The 24519-nt window shown below is 42.8% G+C and overlaps 1 protein-coding gene across 5 annotated transcripts in view; it reads left to right on the top strand.

The window, feature by feature from the left end:
• Positions 1–479: 479 nt before the first annotated feature.
• Positions 480–24519, top strand: part of ptprz1a (protein tyrosine phosphatase receptor type Z1a) — a 132728-nt gene continuing 108688 nt past the window's right edge. For all 5 annotated transcript variants that reach the window (XM_036003611.1, XM_036003610.1, XM_036003609.1 and 2 more), the window contains exon 1: positions 480–839. In XM_036003611.1, the coding sequence (XP_035859504.1) occupies positions 779–839 (61 nt within the window). In that variant the 5' untranslated portion in view covers positions 480–778. The remainder of the gene's footprint in view (positions 840–24519) is intronic.

The following is a 24519-nucleotide window of genomic DNA, read 5'->3' as shown; positions in this document are numbered from 1 at the left end:
GAGGTTCACTTCACAAGTGAAGTCCCTTTATTCTTCCCTTTATTCGCCTCATTCCCCCTTTTCCCATCATAATTTCTTCTTTCTTTATTTTCCCTGCATCCCTTTTTTACTTAGGCCTATTGCTATGGATATTCCTCCACTTAATTGCTTTCCTTTTTTTATTCCCATCCTCCATCCTCCATGCTTCCATTATCTTTTCCTCCCTAATATAATAAATTATTTCTTTCCGGCCAATCTTATCTTTCAACTCAGTCTTAACTGTTCATAATTCTAATATTGACTCTGTTCTTGTAATTCTTGGATTAAAAAAAATCATAAATAAAAGAGTGAAAGAATAAAGATGTGTTTGTGTGTGTGTGTGTGTGTGTGTGTGTGTGTGTGCGTGCGCGCGTGCGCGTGTGTGTGTGCGTGTGCGTGTGTGTTATACAAAACTATAAAACATAATGTCAGTCTAACTCTAACTGTTTTTCTCAGTTGTGATGGATGTGTGGGGGAAGTGAGGCCGGTGTGTCTGCGGGCTGTGGGCGGTGCACAGCTTCAGTCTGGCGGCTCGGCTTCAGTCAGTCACTCGGTGCATGTGGAGGAGAGCGGACGCACCGGGACCCGGGATCTGTACCTCATACACACGGCAGTAAAACCCCATCCGACCGAGCGGCAGGCAGGCAGGCAGAACGGAGCAGCATGGAGCTGTGAGGGCTGCGGGCCGACCTGGACCTGCTCCCCGAACATCACCCTCTCATTTGTTTATTTACAATCTGCGAGCTTTTTTATCCCCAAAATGGAGACTACAGGCTGCTGGCTGCTCCTGGCTGCACACTTTATCCTCTTCTGCCAACAAGGTAAGACGGACTTTCATTCATGTTTTATCCTAGTATGACTCAGAAACCCTGAAACTTTTCTTAAATGTTTAAATTGTATCGAGACCGAGTTGCATTTTTCAACTGGCTGCGCTAACTTTGAGGTTATTGCGCAGGTGCTCTGCCCCAAACAAACAAACAGAAGAAGCCCTCGCGCAGTCTGCGTATTTGTATCCTAGTTTATAATTATTTTCTGTGTTTTATTTCGAGAATTTAGACGGCTGTGCTTAACGTGTTGTGCTTCTTTGAAAACATTCAACTAAACGAGTCCATATCTTCACTTTATTTTTACTGAGACATCTCGTGTTTTCTGTTGATGTTCAGAGTCTCTGTTCCTCTCTGTGGGATCGCAGATTAAAACGTTTTGAGAGACGTAGGGCGTCACATATCAGCTCCAAACTGAAGCTGTCAACCATGAAAAGAGGGGTTTGGACACGGTAGTCTGACTGGCTTATTAAAGGGTGTCCAGAGGCTCCATATCTGGCAACAACAACAGCAGTAATCCTATAATGCTTCTCAGAAACAGATAATATCAATGCAAACACTGTAAGCTAACACAAAAACGGTTTTATTTCCCGCCCTGAAGCCTTTTACAGAACTTTTATGTTGGTGTAGGAGATAATTGTATATGAAAGTGTATATATAAGTTCAAGGGCATAGGTTTAGTATCAACAATAGGTGGTGGTGGGGGGGGGGGGGGGGCAATATTTGTTAAAAACTAAGTATGTGTCAAACCATTCTGAATTAAGTAATTAAGTATTGTAGTATTGTGGTGCTGCGGAGAAGTCCCAGTCTACAAATCCTATCCTACAGAAAACATCTTTGTTTGGTACAGATCCTTGCAAAAATCACACTATAATCATTTAAATGTTTTTAAATTTTAACATTTTTCAATGAGAATAAGGATACAAAAATTATCATTCCTTCCAATATCGTGAATCATATCGCAATCGCAATATCAGTCAAAAAAAAATCGCAATTAGATATTTTCCTAATATCGAGCAGCAGTGGGGGGGGGACCGGAGTTTACGGCAGGTGTAAATGTAGCAAAAGATGTTCATTAGGGGCAACAACTAATGATTATTGTCTGTACTGTCACAGAGGAGGGAAGAAACTAAATATAAAAAAAAAATTCAACTTTTGGTGAAACGCAACCCTAAGAAGGATATAAACATGTTTTGAGCCTCTTGCACGGTTATTTTTTTGCCTCCTTTAGGGACTGTGTTGTCTTTTATATTTTTTGAGGGGGACAAATCTACCTCTTCTAAATATTGGGAGGGGGTGGGGGGGTGGGCGGCATATCCCCGCATCCCCCCTGAAATCTACGCCTATGTATATAAGGTATTGTGATTGTGTTAGCCCATTTAAGCAGCAAAGCCCCGAGGTGCCTGATCAGGAATAGACTTGTTGTGATGTTGAACTCTCAGTTTCAGGGTTTCTGGAGACTTGTCTGTATGCTGTGATGTATTTCAGGTTTAATTATTGCTGTGTGTTTTGGGCTGTGGTGACTGTTCCAACCTGCCTGTTTACAAAAAAATGAAGGGATGCAGGTTTTTTTTCTTCTTCTCCTAAATAACAAACACAAGACGTGAAATATCAGGCAGGGATGGAGCTTTTTACCCAGCAAGGAGTGTTCAAGAGCTAGTAAACTTCCTTTTTTATTTGATTCACAGCAGCGGCAATGCCCTTGTGTTTGGCTGATTTACTGTTTGATATCTGCGATGTGATGATCTAAGTGATCACGTTTTATGCTCTCCAGAATGATTGTTGGAAACCTGTGTTTCAGTGCAAGATGATAGAGAGCAACACACATCACCACTTGCTTTGTCTCCTTTGTGGTGCAGGGAATTAATTCCCTCCCGAAGATCCATTTCAAAAAGAAAGAAAATTCCTGCATACACTTCAACTGCGCATGTGGTTTATTTGGTCGAGGTTTCGGTCCCAGGGACCTACTACGTGTCTTGATTAAAGGACAAATCCGGCGCAAAATGAACCTAAGGGTTAATAACACATGTGTACCGAGTCGACCGTTCTCTGGGATATGTTTTCATGCTAATCAAATGCGACCAGTTTTAGCGCAAGCCGCTAATTAGCTTATAACGCTAGTCTTCGGGGCACGGGTAAAGTAAAACGAAGACGCTATTTCTATAAACTGCCTGTACACTTACAAAGAAAAGAAGCCAGCCAAGTTCCCAAATGTTAAATGAGCCATACAAGAACTTTGACCAAAAAAACTAAATAAAGTCTGAAGTTGGCAAAATCATTATTTGAATCAGAAATAGTCTGATCTAAGAATTAATGAAATAATAGTCTGAAAATAAGCAAGAATTTGAAGTCAACTTTTAGTTCTGGGCACTTTTTGTGCTTCGGACACATTTCAGTGGCAGGAGAAGCCACAAGCTGTCCTCAAATTTATGCCTCACTGAAATCTTAAGCATCTAATCACACATTCAAAGGTACTTTTTAGAACAGTGGACGGAACATTTGTAAAACTTGTTGCGCATGAGAACTTTTCTAAAAAGTAACCAAACTCAAAATGTCTGTTTACCAGCACACTGCAGCAAAGTTCACTTTAGTTAAGTCTGTAAGTTTGTAACCTGTGAAATAGACCAGCTAATGATTATTTTTTAACATTGTCGATTAATCGATCAGTTGTTTGGTCTCTAAAATGTCAGAAAATGGTGAAAAATGTGGATCAGTGTTTCCCCAAAAAGCCCAAGATGACGTCCTCAAATGTGACGTTTTGTCCACAACTCAAAGATATTCAGTTTACTGTCCCAGAGGAGAGAAGAAACTAGAACATATTCACATTTAACACGCTGATATCAGAGAATTCTTTCTCTTTTTTTTTAATTAAAAAACAACTCAAACCGATTTATCGATTGTGAAAATTGTTGCCGATTAATTAAATAGTGGAGAACCAATCGATTAATCTCCGCAACTCTGCTGTGAAATGTTGATGATACTTTTCTAAAGATATCTGTGTGCCTTCTGTCTTTTCTTGTTACTCTAGTGATTATTAGACTAATGACTATAGTTGCTCGTAGTGATGAACCTCCAGAGAATGATCAGATGAATCCGCAGCTCCTCTCGGCTTTACAAAGCTTTACAGTGAGTTTCAGCTCATTGTTTATCTGTCCGTTCACTGTTCTGGTTCACTCTCAGCGCTCGCGTAGCATTGTTTTCAGAGCAAAAAAAGCTGTTAAAAACCCACTGTACACTACCTGCTCAGCAGCAAACAGCAGACAGACAGTTAGAGACCAGCTGGTGAACATAGTGGAGCATTTGGCAGCTAGAGAGACAGATATTTTCCTCAGTTGGTTGAGTTGGTAGAGACCAAAAACTAAAGCTAAAAGAGAGAATATTGGACTGACATTAATCAGGTTGAAACAAACACAAAGACTTGTACAAAGGACCTGTGGGGTTGTTTTTGGGGGAGGACAGTCTAAGTCTGAGAAAAACGACCAAGACATTTAGGGCCCTATTTTAACGATCTTAGCGCACAGCGTGAAGCGCCTGGCGCAGGTGCATTTAGGGCGTGTACGAATCCACTTTTGCTAGTTTAACGGCGGAAAAAAGGGTCCGTGTGCCAGGTGCATGGTTCAAAAGGGTTGTACTTAGTGTCTTCATTAATCAGAGGTGTGTTTTGGGCGTAACATGCAATAAACCAATCAGAGAGTCATCTCCCATTCCCTTTAAAAGCCAGGTGCGTTTGTAAGCGCGCACATTGCTATTATGATGGCGGATTTGCTAAGCAGGAAGAAGAGAAGAAACTGATCTGCTTGTGCGTGAAAGCAGATCATATCATAATACTATTTCACATTATAATATTTTTTGACATTTGTTCAAAATGTACCACATTACATTGTCAAATTTAAAACATTTATTAACATAATGTAACAATAACATATCTTCAGTCAATTGGAAACTTGACAATTTGTCAAAAAAGGTTTACCGACAATTCTGAGGGCAGACTCTTCGCACCACACGGAGTTTGGTGTTTTAAGCCCCCAATGACGTCTTCCAGGCAGCGCTGCCATAACGGTTATGGTTGAAGACGACGGTCGCAGCACTGCCTTGAAGGCTTAGTTGGGGGCTTAAAACACCATTGAGCCAGCACAGCAGCTGAGCAGACCGATAGCAAAGAGGGCGACTCGGCGGATGGCAGTCCGCTAACTTGTAGCTCTCTCTAATATAACCAATATAAGCTGCTCTGTTTAGGCTACAAAACGTGCATGCAGACTGAAATTCAACCGTGCGGTTTTGTTGGGATAAAGCTATAAGCAGAAGGAATATCCGCTAGCTGCTGGGCTAATGTGCAATGGTAAACACACAGAATATGGTACACACACATAGCAGTGCTTGCAAACTGTGGCTTTTTTGTTGACAACGCGAACGTTGTCAACATAACTCACTGGAAATCCAAAATACTTTCACACACATCATTGAAAGAGGAGGGGGCTCAAGTTCTGTCGATGGGTCTCCAGCATCTGCAGTTGCCATGCTATCGTTTGACTGGCTCTAGCTAAGTTACAGGAGGTTGACTCGCAGCACTTCAACACGTGTGTTTTTTCCGCTTGACAAGCCGACTGGAAGTGACATGGGGGTGTGGCAGTAGCGACGATTCAATTTTTTTACTCGATATTCAAGATTGTGACTTAATTTCGGTCGATTTCGATTTAAAATTGAAATCGTGACACCCTTAGTTTGTGTGCTGCTGTGCGTCCCTGTGTGTGTACCAAGCATAGTGTGCGCGCGCTGTACATAAGCCTAGGAGCATTTTACTAATTTGCTGTTAAAATAACAATGAAATGCTGCGTTATTGACTTTAGACCAGGTTTTTGTTGGTCACTGGCGCAATCACTTTCCGCTGCCTCAAGATAGCAATACTCCCAGAATGCACCGACGGGCGCAGGTGCATTTGCTATTCAAACGACGTGGACGCTGGACGGGAAATTGACAACTGCGTCGGTCTTAAACTAGCAAAGACACTTGCATTGGGGTTTGCACTACGCCAGGTGCAAGATAAGGCCCTTAGGAAGGAACTTGTTTCGATGGAACATGTGTACGTACATTCAAAAGTTGTTTTAGTCGCGCAACAGAAAACTCAGATTGGACAGATAGTCTAGCTAGCTGTCTGGATTTACCCTGCAGAGATCTGAGAAGCAGCTAACTGTAGTCCAAAGGAAGCCCAAGGCCCAAGGCAACGGATATCTGGCCTAATTGAGTGAAAGCCGGCGGATTTTCCGGCGTAAAGGATATAGACTACGTCAAGGATATAGACTACCTTACTTCCTGCTTTGCTCCCTTCATAATTACTACGGCCACTAAGGGCGCCGTCACTATAAACGTAAATATAAGTCATAATTGCTGCTTGAACATATTGGTAAGGGACCCACCAGTGCGTCCTGCAGGGTCGAGGAAGTTTCAGAAGTCAGTGGAGATGAATCAGGATGTGTCACAATAAGCCTGAACGCTGGAAGGGTTTTCCAGCTCCTTGGTTTGGTTTGCCCTCCCGGTCATACGGTACAGGCGCAGCGTGCCAGAGAGGACACTGATCTGCTTGGTTGAATCTTTTCGGTGGGGGGGGGAAACATGAAACAAAGATTAAGGGGGGGAGGAGAGGGTCGGAGCCAGTTTTAGATGAAGAGATTTGAAAGCTTTTGTGCCCGTGCCTGTGAGCCTGGATCTGTGCTGGACGGTTCGGTACCTGCAGAAAGCCTCCGGGCTCCCTCACGCCCCCTCCCTTTTCATTTGGGCTGTTTTGTTTATATTTTTGAAATGACGCTTTGGTGAAACGTCGAGGCACAAAGGAGGCAGCGCAGGAATGGTTGAAGGAAGAAAAGACACGAGGAGAAAACTCGGCACCATCTGTCCTTCCAAAAGATATTTGTGAATGGGCAGTGCCAGCCGTGCCCTGCGCTCCGCCCGGGCTCATGGAGTATCCGGGCCCCTTGTTGTCTAACAGGGAGTCTGCTGACAGATGGCCGTCACAGTCAGGCAGCCAGTCCATCAAACACATGCAGGGGGCCCAACGCCACAGACACCAAGCGTGCCAACACCAAGCTAAATATGACTGATGGGATCTTTGTTTGTCTTTTTTTAAAGGATAGATTCACAGTCTGTCTGAAAACACACAATTACAAAAAGAAGGTACACTTACAGCTTATGGGAAAGAACTTTTCTGTTTGAAATGTTGATATAGTTATTGTTTGGTTTGTTGCTAGAATGATGTTGCCTCATCATTTGGACTCCTGCATCTTTACTCTCTTTACATCAAGGATCACTAAGTATTTTTTGTGTCATCCTTTTAAATCTTTGTATTTGTGTGTAAATACTCCGTCAAGGCGGTTATGTTTTTCTTTCTTTTTTTTAATCCGTTTGTTTGTGTGGCTCAGAGTGATTTTATTAATAATGATATAGCTATTTATCATTTTGGTTTCAATTAAATTGTATTTATAGTGTCAAATTATAACAGAAGTTATCTCAGGACACTTTACAGATAGAGTAGGTCTAGACCAACACTATAATTTAGAGAGACCCAACCATTTTCCCAAGAGCAAGCATTTGGTGCGACAGCGGCGGGAGAAAACTTCCTTTTAAACCTTGGAAGGAACATGGCTTTTGGTGGGCTGCCATGAGCTGTTGTTAGTAGTGTGATATCGCCCCGTCATCTCGACTCCTGCACCTCTACTCTCTTTACATCAAGGATCACTAAGCCTTTATGTGTCATCCTTGAAAGCCTTGTAGTTGTGTGTAATTCTGTTCGCCATGGAGGCTATGTTTTCGGTTCGGTTTGTCTGTTTGTTTGTTGGTTTGTCTGTCAGCAAGATTACGGAGAAACTACTGGCCTGATTTCCATGAAACTTGGTGGAAGGATATAGCACCTTCCAAGGAAGAACCCATTACAATTCGGAGCGGATTCTATAGGGATGTAACGATTACCGGTGTAACGGTAAACCATGCTAAAAATGTTGACGATAAAAATTACCGTTTTTCATTTAAAATATCATTATTATCGCGGTGGATTATCACGGTGTGGAAACCGTGTGTTTAATCCTTCCCAGCTTCATCCGAGTCTCCTGAAGTTGCTGCGTGGCGCACCGCGTAGCCTATAACGTGCGTTTCTTGAAATTGGAATCATGGCGGAATTAGGAGATGACAGCGCTCAGGACATTTATCAGCCCTCTAAGAGGACTAAGTCTGAAGCATGGGCATATGTTGGTTATTATGAGAATGCCGAAAGGACAGCTGATTAACGTGCAGGAAAAAAGTTACTGCTAAAGGCGGCAATACGTCAAATCTCCTGACTCATCTCCTTTGAATATTTGTTTACATATTGTTCTTTATGTCTTAGCTTGAATGTTTGGATTTGTATAATTTAAACCTGCACTACTGGAAATGTTCCTGATAAATAAGCTGTTTACATGCTGAACCCTTGTTAAAAGTTGCACTTTTGATAAGGTTTTGCCTATATTTTTGTAATATAATAAACACTGTTACACTTTTTGAAACTATTTCAGCTTGTGTAGGCCTATCAGTGCTTTCTGAACATATTGAACACACTTTTAAAAATACCGCGATAATTCCGAAAACGGTGATCATTTTGGTAACTATAACGGTGAGGTTAAATTTTCATACCGTTACATCCCTAGGATCCAAATCAGGGGGCGGATACACAAGTTATTTTTTACTTTTGCCAACATTGTGAGAGAGGGCGTTTGTACTGCATTCATGTGGTGTCTATATATATAATAATCGGAAAGATAAATTCCCGGCTGTGAAAAGTCCCGCTGCATTACTATTTTAAGATTGGGCACGCCATGGCGGAGCTCTGCGCTCTCCTAGTGCCCTCCTACTTTGCAAATATTTTTTGCCCTAAAAACTCTCAGTATTTATTTTTAAATTGTACTCATGTGAGCTGAAGTGTAGGTTTTGGGAATTATTGTTTTGTTACGAAAATATGGCGATGGCATGTTTTTGGTGTTTGCTCGCTCAGCTTAATACTTTCAACAATGTGGTTGCCACTAGCTGAGTCCGACCCACCGGAAGGATTAAAGGTCACATGTACTGTACAAGACCTGAAGTAATCAAAGGATAAGCAGCTAACTGAAAGTTAAGGAGAAAAGATGAGTTTTGAGTTTGGATTTCAAACCAGCAGTCTAGATTATGATTCTGAGCAGATTTAGGTCGACAGTATGTAATCCAGTTTAAACTGTAGTTTGAGACTCGCATACTGTATAAATGCTCATTTTGATCCGGTTTGTTCTTTTGAGGAAAGACACAAACAAGACTGTGGTCACCTCAGATGACCTCTTCCTCGTCTTTATTTTCTCTCTCTCTCTCTTCTCCCTCGTTTTATCCGCCCATCTCTGTCCAAATCAGCTTCGGCTGGGCAGACGTCCCTCGCTGCCCCACTGACTGTCTGGAGAAACCCCCCTGCAGATTTCCAGTCGTGGCAGTGGGGGTATTTGATGACCAGATTAGTGGGTATTAGGCTCAACGGCATTCACTCAGGCATACACAGGGGCCACTGGTCTGAATCCTCCCGAGTCGCCCCTCTTTTTCTCTGCACTGGCCCTCATCTGAATGGAGGCCGGGGGGTTACGTGGGGAAACAACCAGCCAGGTCCTCGGCGGAGGTCAACTCAGGAGGCCCGTCCATCCTGCGCCATCTCCTCCTCTGGCCCCGGCCCGGTGAATTATGCTGTCAGAGGGGAGATTTGTTTTGTAACAGTAGGAACGGGGGCAACTATAGAAGGAAGGGAGGTGTAAGAGGACAGATTGAGGAGAAGGTGGGGCGGGGGGGGTAGAATGTGGGGGTGCAGAGCAACGGAGAAAAGAAGAGGGTGAGGGGTGGTTTCAGAGAGGGGGGGGCTGGTTGGGGGGGGAGCATTTAAGCGTGACGCATGATGGCACTGCGATTTGTCCCAGTGGCGGCTGCGGTGAGGAGGAGAGGACGCTGTCATACTGTGAAGCTGGAGCAGAAGTGTGGGAGCGCAGTGTGTTAGGGTATGGGGCGCGGCAGTGTCACACACACACACACACACACACACACACACACACACACACACACACACACACACACACATTCCAACTGGAGGCCTCACAGAGCGATAGAGTGCAGGTTAAGCAGCACTCCTGCCTTCATTAGTCTTCGTTAACACCCCCAGGCCTCGTTACCCCACACACACACACACACACACCATTTCACTATGTGTCTCCCATCACTGTTCTCAGGCCTCCATTCCCCACATCAATGTAAAAAAACAGCCGTCCTAACAAGTCGTTTGGTCTCCAATTTAGCAGGTGGATTGTTGAAAGTGTTGCTCGTTTGGTGACGTGTGTGTGTGTGTGTGTGTGTGTGTGTGTGTGTGTGTGTGTGTATGTATGTGTGTGTAAATGTGTAAGAGGAACTGGGGAGTATTTTTTGTTCAACCCAGTACCTGAGTTTTAGTACCAATAACTAAAATGGGGCTGAGTTGCCAGAGGCTTTACAGGTTGGTTAGTCTCACATTGAGCTTTCAAGTTTGATCTGTTCTTGTGGCCGGGTTGGTACAGTGGGTAGAGCAGGCGCACATATACTTGGAGGTTTATGCCTCGACGCAGAGGTCCAGGGTTCGAGTCCGACGTGTGATGATTTCCTGCATGTCTCCCCCCCCGCCCCTCTCTCCCCCTTTCTCACCTAGCTGTCCTGTCGAATAAAGGCGGAAAAGCCCAAAAAAATTATCTTAAAAAAAAAAAGAAAAAAGTTGGATCTTTTCTTGAAACAACCGTCCGAATCTTACCAACACAGAATGAGGCTGACGCTGCACTGAATAAAAAAAGTGACGCCTTTTTTTTCCTAAAAAACAGAAATATCCCGGATGTCTTGTGGATCAGTTGACACACACTTTTTTCAGCCTGACATATTTGGCATCTTTTGAAACTAGACTTTAAAATAAAGTTCTCTGGGTTGAAACAATGTTTGAATCAACACGAGTTTTAAAGGAGTTTAAGACTTTTAGACGTTAGGTTTGAGATTTCTTTCTTTTTTTTTTTTTGCAGTGCATTTCCTCAGGGCCGGATCTCTTTTCTTTCTTTCTTTTGGTTTCTTACTCTTCAATCTTCTTTAAAAAAAAAAAAAAAAAAAATTCTGTCCAGCTCCTTTTTTCCCTTTTCTTTCCTCAGCTCTTAATCTCTCATTTTCTTTCCTCCTTTTCACCACTTCTGCGCGCTGCCGAACATCTTCCGTCACCCTGTTGTCCCACATTTCTCCCCTTTTGGAGCCTCATGCCTTCATCCTTCTACTGTCTGTCCCCCCTCCTCTTCCTCCTCCTCTTCCCCTCTTTAACATTTTTTTTTAATCCTCCTCATTTGTCTCCTTTCTCGTGGGCGGATGAGGGATGAGGGATGAGGGGTGCAGAGGGTGTTTTTTTTTTTTTTTTTTTTTTTTTTGGTTAGCCAACCATCTTGTCTCTGCTGGTGTCCGCCTGGTGCTCTGCCACCACTGCCACCCACCCCTCCTCTTCCTCCTCTTCCTCGGTGCCCACTGCCGCTCTGTACACTGTAATGGATGACGGGGCAGATCCGGGTGGCCCACTGCGTCTCTAAAAAGGTGGGTGGGGGTGGAAGGGGGGGGGAGCACTCACACCGGGGCCTATTGGAGCGGAGAACAAGTGGTGCCCCCGTAGAGTAGCTGGTGGAGAGCCATTTCATTTGCCCTCCACTTTTCTCCCCCGTTTTCTCCACTCCTCAGCTGCCTGCGAGTGTGTGGTCTCTCTCTTCGATCCCGAATGTTCGACGGCCCTCGTCTCTCCAACCGCTGAATGAGAAAATCCCTAAAAAAATAGTGACGCAGAAAAAGGCCAGCGATAAAAGGCCTGCATGGAGGACGCGGGACGGTCAAAGTCCACCCCCCCCCACCCCACCTCCTGGATATGGAGACGCTTGAAGCAGATGTTGGCGTGCACAAAGGGATTCGATGGGCCTCGACAAGGCTCTTCAAGTATTTACAGAACATTTACATTTACATTTCAGGCATTAGTCTGATCCTCTTATCCAGATCAGCCTCCATTGAGTACAGCAGGAGAATGAGCTTAAATTCCTCGACCATCGACATTACAAGCTAACAGTAGCAGGGGGTCGAGGTGTACAGCACCGTGTCAGGACTCCAGAGTCTCCAAAGAGACAGAGAAAAAAAAAGAAAGAAAACGGAACAGAGTCTCAGATACGTTGCGTGTTTCAACAGTGTAAAACATTGGACTAACAAGTAAATTTCACACAGCATGAGTGGGTTTATATAGCCACATGGGCGATATGGAGAAAATCAGATATCACAATATTTTTGACCAAATACATCGTTGACGATTGGTGCTTTCACAAAATCTTTTTTACACTGTAATTTTAAGTAATCATCAAAAATGTGGTTTCAAGTGCAATTATAGAGAATACATAAATATTTTTGTTCCCAGTTATATACTGACTATGTTTACATGCATGCACAAAAATAGTGTGATGTTTGAACAAATCTGCAATTCGTCAAATGATATTCCCTCAAAAAAGAGATTTTATGAGAAAATGGAGTTAGTATGTGCTTGTTATTATCAATTTAGACGGCATTGTATATCACGATATCTCAATATATGATTTCATCACGATATGATTCCATCGAAAGACGATAAATGATCATATTCAATTATTGCCCAGCCCCAACTCTAACATATTGTCACCATGTAAGGTTGATATGTTTGCTATTTACACATCCTGTAGACACAAAGCAGCATGATCATCCGATTGGAGTCATGTTTGTATTCACCTGATCAATGCACTCTCATGAACGGGTTCGTATGATACGTATGAAAACGTATGCACAACAGTTCGTATGATTATATCCTACAAAAGGTGACTGTGAGCCAGCTTCAGGGCCGCGTAAGGGGACGTTCGTTTCAGCGTCCGTTGTAGTTATGTTTAGCCGACAAAAGGTGAGCATCATGCGGCAACAACAGTTAAAATGCTCATATTATGCTTTTTGGCTTTTTCCCTTTCCTTTATTGTGTTATATATATTATATATATATATATTTTTTTTTTGTGCATGTTATAGGTTTACAAAGTGAAAAAGCCCAAAGTCCCCCCCAAAGGGACTTACCATCTCCAACAGAAAACACTGTTCACAAACTGCTCCAAACAGCTCTATTGTAGTCCAGCCTTTACTTCAGAGACACACGTTATAATGCTCACCTAGCTGCTAGCATGGCACGCCCTCATACTCTGCTTCTGACTGACTAGTAGTCCTTACCTAGGTACTGTCAGGGCACGCCCTCATACTCTGCTTCTGACTGGCTAGTAGTCCTTACCTAGGTACTGTCAGGGCACGCCCTCATACTCTGCTTCTGACTGGCTAGTAGTCCTTACTTGGGTACTGCACATGTGCGACTCCCAACAAAGATGGAACAGCAGTGAGAGGTCTCACTCTGTAGCTAAAACAGAGAGCTCAACACACAGAGTGAAAAGAGGAGCTGCAGCAATGTGCAGTACAACAAAAATTATGGTGTTTTGTGAAATTTAAACCATGTAAACCTATTCTGGTACAACCTCTAAATACAATTATGGAAAAAAGATTGAGGTTTGGGTTAAAACGCCACCCCCCTAAGTAGTACACAAACGTTAGTTTCCAGGGAAAATGCTTGTGTTTTCCCCTTAACTTCTTCCCAGACACAAACTCCGCTCCCCCCGCTTGTGAGGCCCGCATTTTAGGACCCCCCTCCATCTGTACTGTGTTGCTTTGCTAGCGTCTTTGATAAACCAAAGCTAGTGTTACGAGCAGCAACATGTCACCGCCGGACTTACTGACTAGTTTGGGTCGGCTCATTTACTTTAGTCTGTGGCCCAACAGGGAAATTAGTGAAAGTGTTGGCATACGAAAGCATCAAACATGCATTATAGACGAAGGAGATAAGAGTATATCCAGTTGTTTCTCGTCCACATTTGCTCAGCGTTGTAAATTGTATGTACGAGACGCAGGAGTCTTCTACCCCCAAGTTATTGTAAACTAACATTGTGATTGGGTTTATAAAGTCCAACATTGCCAGGTATCATCAAATATATTGTCATTTTCCTTATAAAGTAGCAGTGAAGCTTTGCATTGTATATTTCCCTGCACCGCTGCAAAACAGTTAAGGACTTTGCTATAATCCACTGGAGAAAAATAAAGAAATAAATAAATGTTTATTAAAACCGCAGAGGGGTGGAGTCTGAGTCCTCAGAGTAAAAATACACTTATAGTGATTTTAAGTTCACTTTTTAAATGGAAAATAATCTGATTTTGGAGCAGTTTCTGAGGACTTACCTTTGACCTAAAGTCTTAGATTCCTCTGCAGAGGTCAGCTGTCAGAGCAGATGTTTCCTCCAGAGGCACTCGGCCTTCGGGGTCCGAGGAAACTCTGTCCTCCTCCTCCTCCTCCTCCTGGTCGGACTGGTTCTGCACACGTCTGAAGCCTCAGAGTGAAGCCTCAGGTTGTGTTGACACACCTGAGCTGTCCAACAAATATGGGAAGTATTTGGGAGAAAAAAACATAGCTTCTGCACTTCCCCCATAAGAGGAGTGTGAAAGCTGTAAAAGGTTAATCCAGCCAGACAATTACAGCAGTTGAATCTAATTAGAAGCAGCTATGAAGTTTTCACACTGTCACTGGATGCAGCTGAAAATAGTTTGGGATGAAACCAAAGCTGATAACTGCCAGATGTGCTGTTCGACCCATAGGTCAGAACAGGGATGTGTTTCTATATCGTATGTTATTGTTGTTCCACTCCTGTTCAGATAAGTTTGATAAAGTTTGATTCATTTTATAGTAAAAAAAAAACCCAGTCTAAAGCCAGAGTTGTTGTCCGCAGATGATGCACCAGTAATTGCACCCCAAAAATACAAAAGTCTAATATCAAACAATACTGTCCTGATGTCACACTCTTCCTGCAAGTGGATTTATGGGTCAGGCAACAATATAACAACATTTGGGTGGCAGTTCCCTGAGGCACAAAAACATAAAAACAAAAGACAATTACAACTTACATACAACAGACATAAAATCACTAAGAACACAAAGACAAGCAATAACAAACATAGAAAGCACAGTAATTTCAGGGAGCACCAGGCTGCTGCGTCCATGCATGCTACCGTCTTTTTTGTCGTTGTAAAGATTGTGCTGAGGTTGGTGCAAGAGAAAAATTGTGGGTTCATAAAATGTAATGGGTCCATCCTCTGGGAAGCAGGAATGTAATTATGACATTTTAGAAATATCTGCTTGCTCACATTTTTATATTTAATGTGTGCAAGTTGTTGGAAATGTGTCCTGATGGTGGCATTAAAGGGGAACTCCACTGATTTTACTCATCAGCGTGTGTCCCCAGGGGTCGGAGATGTATGTTGCACGTTTTAAAAGTTGTTTAAAGCCTTTAGTGTCTCCAGAGGGAGCTGCTGTGTGAAGTCTGATGAATGTCCTCAAGTGATGTCACTTGAATCAGCGTCGGTTGAACACTATAAGTTTGAAAATGAAAAATATCTGGAGGTGTGGAGTTGGAAAGAAGTGAGACCTCTGTAGCCCGCTGCTCCTCTCTGCTGCAGGCTACATTAGCCGCTAACTAGCATAACACAGCTAATAGTGTGTTCCATTTACCTCTGAATTCGGAAGCCGGAGCTGGGAATGACATCACCTCCGAGTTGACTGCGTTCCATTTACAAGTCGGATTTTCATTGTTTTCATTAGCTCTAGCCCGGTTAGCCATTGTTCGCAAACCAGTTGATAACAACGCATTACGCCGTTTTTTTGGGCACACAAACAGCGTAACAACATGTCCACAGATAGAAGTTGAACAGGACTGTGTGAACACTTAGTGAGACACAAATAAGACAGAAGTGCCTATAATTTTATGTTACTACGGCTTTCACAACTGTTGAAACAGGGGGCAGCCATTTTGGATTTTGAACTCGGGCTACTGCGAGGCTGTCCGAGTTCCGAGCTCGGAAATCCGAGGTCAGGGGGCGTGTTTCCAACTTTGATAAATCTCCAATTGACCTGTCAACGGCCAAGTTGCATTGTGGGTAATGTAGGCGCCAGGCTTTGACATTTTGACAGGGAAGAATTTGTGGAATACAGACATTCTCTCTGGTTCTGCTGAATCGATTTTGATGAAACATTTTTTGAAACTGTCCATCGTGAGTCTGACAGTGTTGCAGAAGTGAAATGGTAAATCAGTGGAGTCATCATTCAGCAGCAAACTTGATGGCAATGTAAAGAAAAAATGCTAATAAAGATTTGCCAGAGTCCAAGCTGACATCTCTTAAAATGTCTTTGTCAACCAACAGTCCAAACGCCAAAGATATTTATTTTACAGTGATATAAAACAGAGTAAAGCAGCAAACCATCACACTGGGGAAGCCGCAACCAGAGACTGTTTGGTGTTTTCTCTCGATCGATTAATTAGCTAATCATTTAAATTAAACCGTCTCGTGATTTTCACAGTAGCGTGAAAGTTGTCTTGCCCATGATGTTTTCTGAACAGACTGCTCAGAAAACAGACTGCTATTTCCTCGCTGCTGCAGACAGCCGGTCCTTAGCTGTAGTCTTTGTTTGAACTCAAATGTAGAAATGATCTCTCTTTAACTGTACCCCCGCTGTACGTCCCTCTGTGGGTAACGTAGTGGCCAGGTTTTGACAAAGAATTAGAATGTGTGGAATATAAAAGACTCGTTCTGCTGAATCGATTTTGATAGATTTTCTTTTTACAACATTCAACTTTCGACTTCAATAGCAAACTCGATGATCATTGTGAAAAAAAAGAAAAAGAAATGCTAATGAAGATTTGCCAGAGTCCAAGTTGACGTCTTCTAATGTCTTGTTTTATTCAAACAACAGCCTAAACCCCAAATGTAATCCGTTTACAGTGACACAAAACAGAGTTAAAGGTCCTGTGACATGCTGCTTTTTGGATGCTTTTATATAGGCCTTAGTGGTCCCCTAATACTGTATCTGAAGTCTCTTTTATATAGGCCTTAGTGGTCCCCTAATACTGTATCTGAAGTCTCTTTTATATAGACCTTAGTGGTCCCCTAATACTGTATCTGAAGTCTCTTTTATATAGGCCTTAGTGGTCCCCTAATACTGTATCTGAAGTCTCTTTTATATAGACCTTAGTGGTCCCTAATACTGTATCTGAAGTCTCTTTCCTGAAATTCAGCCTTGGTGCAGAATTACAGCCACTAGAGCCAGTCCCACAATGAGCTTTCCTTAGGATGTGCCATGTCTGTGTCTGTAGCTTTAAATGCTGTTGAGGAGGAGGGGGGGCAAGGTGGAGGGCGGGGGTGTGGCCTTGACCAACTGCCATGCTTCGCTTGTTTGCAAGCCATGATGTCTCTCTCTCTCTCATGGGGGGGCCAAATTCTCTGGGAGGGCAAACCAGAGAAAGGGGAGGTAACCTTTCCCCTTATGACGTCATAAAGGGAAGATTCCAGATCGGCCCATCTGAGCTTTAATTTTCTCAAAGGCAGAGCAGGATACCCAGGGCTCGGTTTACACCTATCGCCATTTCTAGCCACTGGGGGACCATAGGCAGGCTGGGGGAACTCACATTAATGTTAAAAAAACTCATAAAGTGAAATTTTGGGACATTTAAGTTAGCCTGGCTCCGCCCTCCTACTTACTTCCGCTCAATTTTCATTTCCCTTCAGTACTCCGTCTGGGTTTGTGGTATATTCTTGGGTTTTCTCCAGTCAAATATTTGTAGGTCCAATCAGCGAACAGAGGGAGTGGCTGAGAACAATGACGTTGAGGACGTGCACTAGAAAGATGCGAGCGAAGCCATTCGGTCCGTTGTGGCAGCAACGCTGCCGAATATCCAGAAGTTAAAGCCCGAGCAAGAACAGTCTTTGCTGAGTTGTGTTGGTGGCCATGATGTTGTGGCCCTCCTCCCCACGGGGTTCAGGAACAGTTTGATTTTCCAGCTCGCTCCGTTAGTGGTGAAGGAGTTGGCTAAGGCTAACGCTAGCCATGCTAATGCTAAATATAAACCGATAGTTGTTGTCGGTCTCCCCTCTTGTTGCACATGCGCATGACATACATCACGACCAAACGTTAGCGATTGGTTATGGCAGATCCAGAGTGGCTCTGGGCAGATCCAATAGTTTTAAACTTCAACAGAGTACCCGCCTTCAAGGAAGTTAACACTTGTCAACGGAGAGTGGCCAGACTCTCTGTACAAATGAAATGTACGAGAGTCTGGTAGGACCAGGCTACCTTTAAGTCTTTGTTTGACCTAAAATGTACAGTATAAATAAACTCTCTTTAAATGTACACCCACTGTAAGTGTCTCTGTTTATGCAGCAGATGGATGTTTCCACGTCTCTGCGTGTAACCGGCTGGTTGACTGGTACAGTAGCCCAGGGGGGGGGGTGTTGGGGGTGAACAGCAGGAGGGCGGCACTAACCAGCTCCCACCAAACTGCTGCATCTGGACCGCCAGGAGCTGATTTAGAGTGGCTCTTTTTAAGGACAAAGTTCACCTCAACACATTTCACACAATATGTGTTTTTCTCCTGATTTAATTTAGATCATCAACAGAAAGTTATAAATCATGAATACTTTCAAAACAATTGATCATAAGTAAAGATATCATTATCATCTTAGAAGTTTAACTTTAGACAATCAGACATCTGTGATTTTTATTTCATGCTTCCACCAACAAACCGGTAAACATAATAATTTCATTAGGGCTGCAACTGACGATTTATCCGTCCATTATTTTCCCGATTAATCGATCAGCCATAAAATGTCAGAATATAGTGAAAAATGTAGATCAGTGTTTTCCAAGATGACGTCCTCAAATGTCATATTTTGTCCACAACTCAAATATATTCAGTTTACTGTCACAGAGGAGAGAAGAAACTAGAAAATATTCACATTTAACACACTGGAATCAAAGAAAAAATGACTCAAACCAATGAATCAATTATCAAAATAGTTGGCGAATAATTTAATAGTTGACAACTAATCGATTCATCTTTGCAGCTCTGAGACTCATACAGAGAGAAAACATGTTTTATAAGCTGTTTTTTATAATGAGGAGGAGGAACATCTGCCACCATTAGTTTACATTACCGACGGGGGGGAAATCCAGCACAAGTGTGTCAAGGTTGAAGAAGGACAAAGTGTAATAATCCATAATTTCCTCTGTGTCTCGCCCCCCGCTGCTAATTTCAATTAGGTCATTCCTCAAAATAGTCATGCGTCCCCAAGGCACCGTCACAAAGTGTCCGCCTGTTAATGAGCTGGTGACTGTGCTGATGATGTTCACCCGGTTACACTGACGCAGCGTGCTGGATTCACGCAGGTGAAAAAGCAATTAGCGTGTTTGGCAGCAGACCTGCGGCTCCTGCAGGGCGACTCCTGCTGACGATGTAGCGCTGACATCATCTGGAGGTGGGACATCCTGCTGAGAGAGAGAGAGAGAGAGAGAGAGAGAGGTGTGTGCAGGGTTGTCTGGACACAGGGCTCATACTTTGCTCTTTAGGAGACTCTTTGAATTACAGCTGCGTTGATTAATCGATTAGTTGAATCGCCAACTATTTTGATAATTGATGAATCGGTTTGAGTCATTTTCTAATTAAAAAAAAAAAAACTAAACATTCTCTGATTCCAGCTTCTTAAATGTGAATATTTTCTAGTTTCTTCACTCCTCTGTGACAGTAACAACCCGTTCTCACGCCCAACTCTTCAAATATGGACGCATGGTCAGTGGCTCTCAGCGTCAGATACCGACGCAAAAATCACCCTTTAGCGTCTGTATGGAACGCACCGGACAGAGCAGCAGCTCGAGCGCGGCGCCGTAAGATGACGTAGTATAAAGAGCGATAACGGTAGTATGAAAGACTGAAATGCTGCGTAGGGAGGCAGGTTGGGGTGGGGGATGGGTCAAACAAAACAGGACTTTCGCCCAGTAGACTGGGCTTCACGTCCCGTTCTCGCGTCACTGAAACGTACATTTTGTAACCACACCCACGATCTTTCCCTAAACCCAACTGTAGACCAAGCGCGTTTAGATAAAGCGCGTTTAGATATGACGATAAAACAAACACCAAAGCACCTTATTATTATTATTAACATTATTGAGGTATTTGGTCAAGAATATCGTGATATCTGATTTTCTCCCTATCGCTCAGCCCTAATTCAGACACATTTGAAATAAACACTTTCCAAGTGCTGACACAAAACAAAATAAGTACATGGACACTTTTAAAGAATTATTTTTTGGGGCTTTTCCCTTTATTAAGTGACAGTGGATAGACATGAAAGGGGGGAGAGAGATGGGGGAAGACACGCAGCAAAGGCCAACATGGGGCGAACGCTCTAACTGGGTGAGCTAGAGGCCGCCCCAAGTACATGGACACTTTTAAAAAAACAAAAAAACAACAACAAAAAAACACGTTAAATACAAGGAGGGTACAAATATAAGGTAAGTTAACATTTCAACATAAACCCTTTACAGATCCAGACTAAATTATGGTACAAATAGAAAATAAACACTACATATCAGAAAAGAGTGAAAGTATTCGGACTTTGAGAGGGCGGTGGAACATGTTGGTCCTCTCTGCTCTGCTGCTGATGTGTGAAACTCGACATGTTGACGGTGAAGCGTCACGCAGAGAGCAAAGCCTGCTAGGAAGGAGAGAGCAGTGATGCTCAGCTGAGGCTGACTGCATCCTGCTGGACCGTGAACACAACTCTCTCAGCCCAAAGTAGCAGAGACAATGAATCTGCAGAGTGGCGTCATTCTTACGGGGATTTACAGTCACAGAAGTTATGAAAGCATTGTGAATCTTCAGTCTGTCTGTAGGGAAGTGGAACATGTGGTTCACACCCAGTGAAAGAAAGACATTATGTGGCAGCCTGTTCTCATGAACCATCTGTTCAAAAAGCTACGAAAAGTTAAAGTGGCCATATTATGCTCATTTTCAGGTTCATAATTGTATTTAGAGGTTGTTCCAGAATAGGTTTACATGGTTTAATTTTCAAAAAACACCATATTTTGTTGTACTGCACATTGCTGCAGCTCCTCTTTTTCACCTTGTGTGTTGAGCTCTCTGTTTTAGCTACAGAGTGAGACCTCTCAACTTCTGTAACATCTTTGTTGGCAGTCGTACATGCGCGGTAGCTAGGAAAGCTCACAGTTGCTAGCTAGCTGTTTCTCCAACTTCAGCCTGTACAAGGCAGGATTAGCCGGGAGACTTCTTCTAAACGAGGGCGCACTTCCAACTTTGCGTGGAATACCTGCAGAACAGGGACATGGAAGTAGTTCTTTTGTAGATTATGGTGAACTAGTGTGTGTTGTAGCAGTGTTTTGCCATTCAGAACGAGCTAGCATGCTACGGTTAGCCACCTTGTTTCGGGTAGTTACGTAGAAAGCCGTGCACATTTTGAACAGCTCACCCGGAGACTGAAGGCAGGATACATTCAGAAACCGTATCTCACTCTAAACAGCATGTATGGTTTATTTCAAAGTTTGTATGCATGTGGAAGCACCAGAGACACAAAATAACTTAAATCAAATTTTTTTAATAATATGGGCACTTTAAGTACTGTAATTCGTAAGCATTCCAACAATGTGGAGGTATAAAAACATGAACAAAGCACATCTTAAAGCCTGTTTCAAAAAGGTTATTGAGACTGAAAACGGAACAAAACATTTTAGCACATTTCCATCCACCTGTCTGAGTGGAAATGCGGGAAATTGGAAAGAATTAGTGCCTTCAAACTTTTATCTCAGTGAACCAACTCCTGGTATTCACGTGATGTGATATTGGATGAGCATGACTTCCCATTTTATTTTGCCAATATTCTATTCTAATGTGATGAGCACACATCACACCTGTTTTAGCAGCACTTCATTTGTTACCAGTCCAGTCTAGAATTCAATTTAAAATCCTGGTCCTTACTTTTAGAGCCCTGCACGGTCAAGTTCCTCCCTACATCTATGACTTGATACAGCTTCATACTCCCACCCGTAGCCTGAGGTCATTAGGTCAGAGGCTATCAGTGGTTCCCCTTACTCCGTTTAAAACTAGAGGGGATCGATCATTCCCAGCAGTGGCTCCTAGGCAGTGGAATGTCTTGCCTCCCTCTCTATGTTGTGTGAATTCGGTCGAATCTTTTAAAAAGCAATTGAAGACTCTGCTATTCAAGCAGGCTTTTAGTTAGTCGAGGGTTTTTTTATGGTTGTTTGTTATGTTTTCTATTTGTATTTAAATGTTCTTGTATTTTAATTTGATGTATTGTATTACATTTTATTGTGAAGCACTTTGCGATTTTTTATCAACCAGACAGTTGTTTAAATGTTTCAACAAGTTTAGATGCTTTTATTTTTATGATTTGATGTACTTTTTGTTACAGACAGAAACCATGTGTGAAGCAGAAATGTGTTCAACTTGACAAAAGCATTCAAAACCTGTGAATCTTCAATCACTTAAGATCTGCACAACACGCTTTTTCCATCTAAATTATTTCACTCACTTTGGAGACATTTTTGCTTTTAGTCTACGACATAACATCCTTCGTAACCTCAAACATTATTCAAAAGTGAATTATATCGCTGTTAAAATAGGCTTCACTTTAAAATGTGAGCTTGAACTGCCAGTGTCTGTGGAGATTTGTTCTGTGTTTACTGGCTGTTTCCCCCAGTTGGCAGCTTAGAAATCCTACATGACTTGAATGCGGCATTAGCTCCCAAATTCATAAATAATCTTTTAACTCGACACATGTTTGTACCAACATCTTTTAGAACTTCTCTCATTTTAAGCCTGAGCTGAAGAGTAAATCTATTCGTAAAATGTTTATAATATAAGTAGCCTTTACACACACACACACACACACACACACACACACACACACACACAAACACTTCCTCTCTCATTGTCTTTGCTGTGGGATAGAGCGTTGGCACTCTCTTCCATCCATTCAGCTCCAGTGTTTAATTAAGTCGTTTTCCTGTTAGAGAAGCTTTTCTCTGGGCCTCTGACAAACTGTTTCGTCACCGTGTGTGTACGATTAGATTAGAAACACGTTTGCTGGAACCAAAAACGGCTCTGCTTGGAACAGACGCTTCATACATTTAGGGGGAATCTGGGTGAAGAAGGAAAAACCCGCAGCTTCTTCCCCAGGGATTAAGGTATTCAGGATAGTAACCTGTAGAGACTCACAGCCCTTTGTAAAAAGAGGAAAAATATTGTACCATGAATCAATCATCGTCTGTACGGTGGCCTTTTTGCAGAGGCACTGTGCCTTCCCAAGATGATTGTAATTGGTTTAAAGAAATGTCAATAAACCATAGCACGTTTTTCTCCCAACCCAGAATGCTGTGTACCCAGACCGCTGTAGAGGAAGTTCTGGCAATGCAAGACTAGGCAGCCCTTAAAACTTTTTTCTGCACACAACAACAAAACAGACGTGTGTAAATTGTTTCTCAGAAATATTTCAACTTCGAACGAGGTCAATTAATAGTCATTGTATTATGAATTTTGAATCCCTGAAGGTTTTCTACTTGTAAAACCTTCACAGGCAGCCTGGAAATCCAGACCCAAATCCAAAAGATTAAGGTTCTGGCAATGAGTAATGAAAATGGCCCAACTCGAGGGGCGGCACCAAGCCTGCATTTGAAAATCTCACTGCACGCAATTGGATAACACTACGACCAATCACAACAATACACGGGGTGACGTATCCAGAGCCCCATACGCTTAGCTACCAGCAGAGCTAACTGGTAGATTAAACTCTTAGCTACCAGCGGAGCTAACTGGTAGATTAATCTCTTAGCTACCAGAGGAGCTAACCGGTAGATTAAACTCTTAGCTACCAGAGGAGCTAACCGGTAGATTAAACTCTTAGCTACCAGAGGAGCTAACCGGTAGATTAAACTCTTAGCTACCAGAGGAGCTAACCGGTAGATTAAACTCTTAGCTACCAGCGGAGCTAACCGGTAGATTAAACTCTTAGCTACCAGCGGAGCTAACCGGTAGATTAAACTCTTAGCTACCAGAGGAGCTAACCGGTAGATTAATCTCTTAGCTACCAGAGGAGCTAACCGGTAGATTAAACTCTTAGCTACCAGCGGAGCTAACCGGTAGATTAAACTCTTAGCTACCAGAGGAGCTAACCGGTAGATTAAACTCTTAGCTACCAGCGGAGCTAACCGGTAGATTAAACTCTTAGCTACCAGCGGAGCTAACTGGTAGATTAACCTCTTAGCTACCAGAGGAGCTAACCGGTAGATTAAACTCTTAGCTACCAGAGGAGCTAACCGGTAGATTAAACTCTTAGCTACCAGCGGAGCTAACTGGTAGATTAAACTCTTAGCTACCAGAGGAGCTAACTGGTAGATTAAACTCTTAGCTACCAGCGGAGCTAACTGGTAGATTAACCTCTTAGCTACCAGAGGAGCTAACTGGTAGATTAAACTCTTAGCTACCAGAGGAGCTAACTGGTAGATTAAACTCTTAGCTACCAGCGGAGCTAACTGGTAGATTAAACTCTTAGCTACCAGAGGAGCTAACTGGTAGATTAAACTCTTAGCTACCAGAGGAGCTAACTGGTAGATTAAACTCTTAGCTACCAGAGGAGCTAACTGGTAGATTAAACTCTTA

Source organism: Sander lucioperca, chromosome 7, assembly GCF_008315115.2.
Source record: "Sander lucioperca isolate FBNREF2018 chromosome 7, SLUC_FBN_1.2, whole genome shotgun sequence".
In the NCBI taxonomy this organism is placed as follows: domain Eukaryota; kingdom Metazoa; phylum Chordata; class Actinopteri; order Perciformes; family Percidae; genus Sander; species Sander lucioperca.
This window is presented reverse-complemented; position numbering and strand designations above follow the sequence as displayed.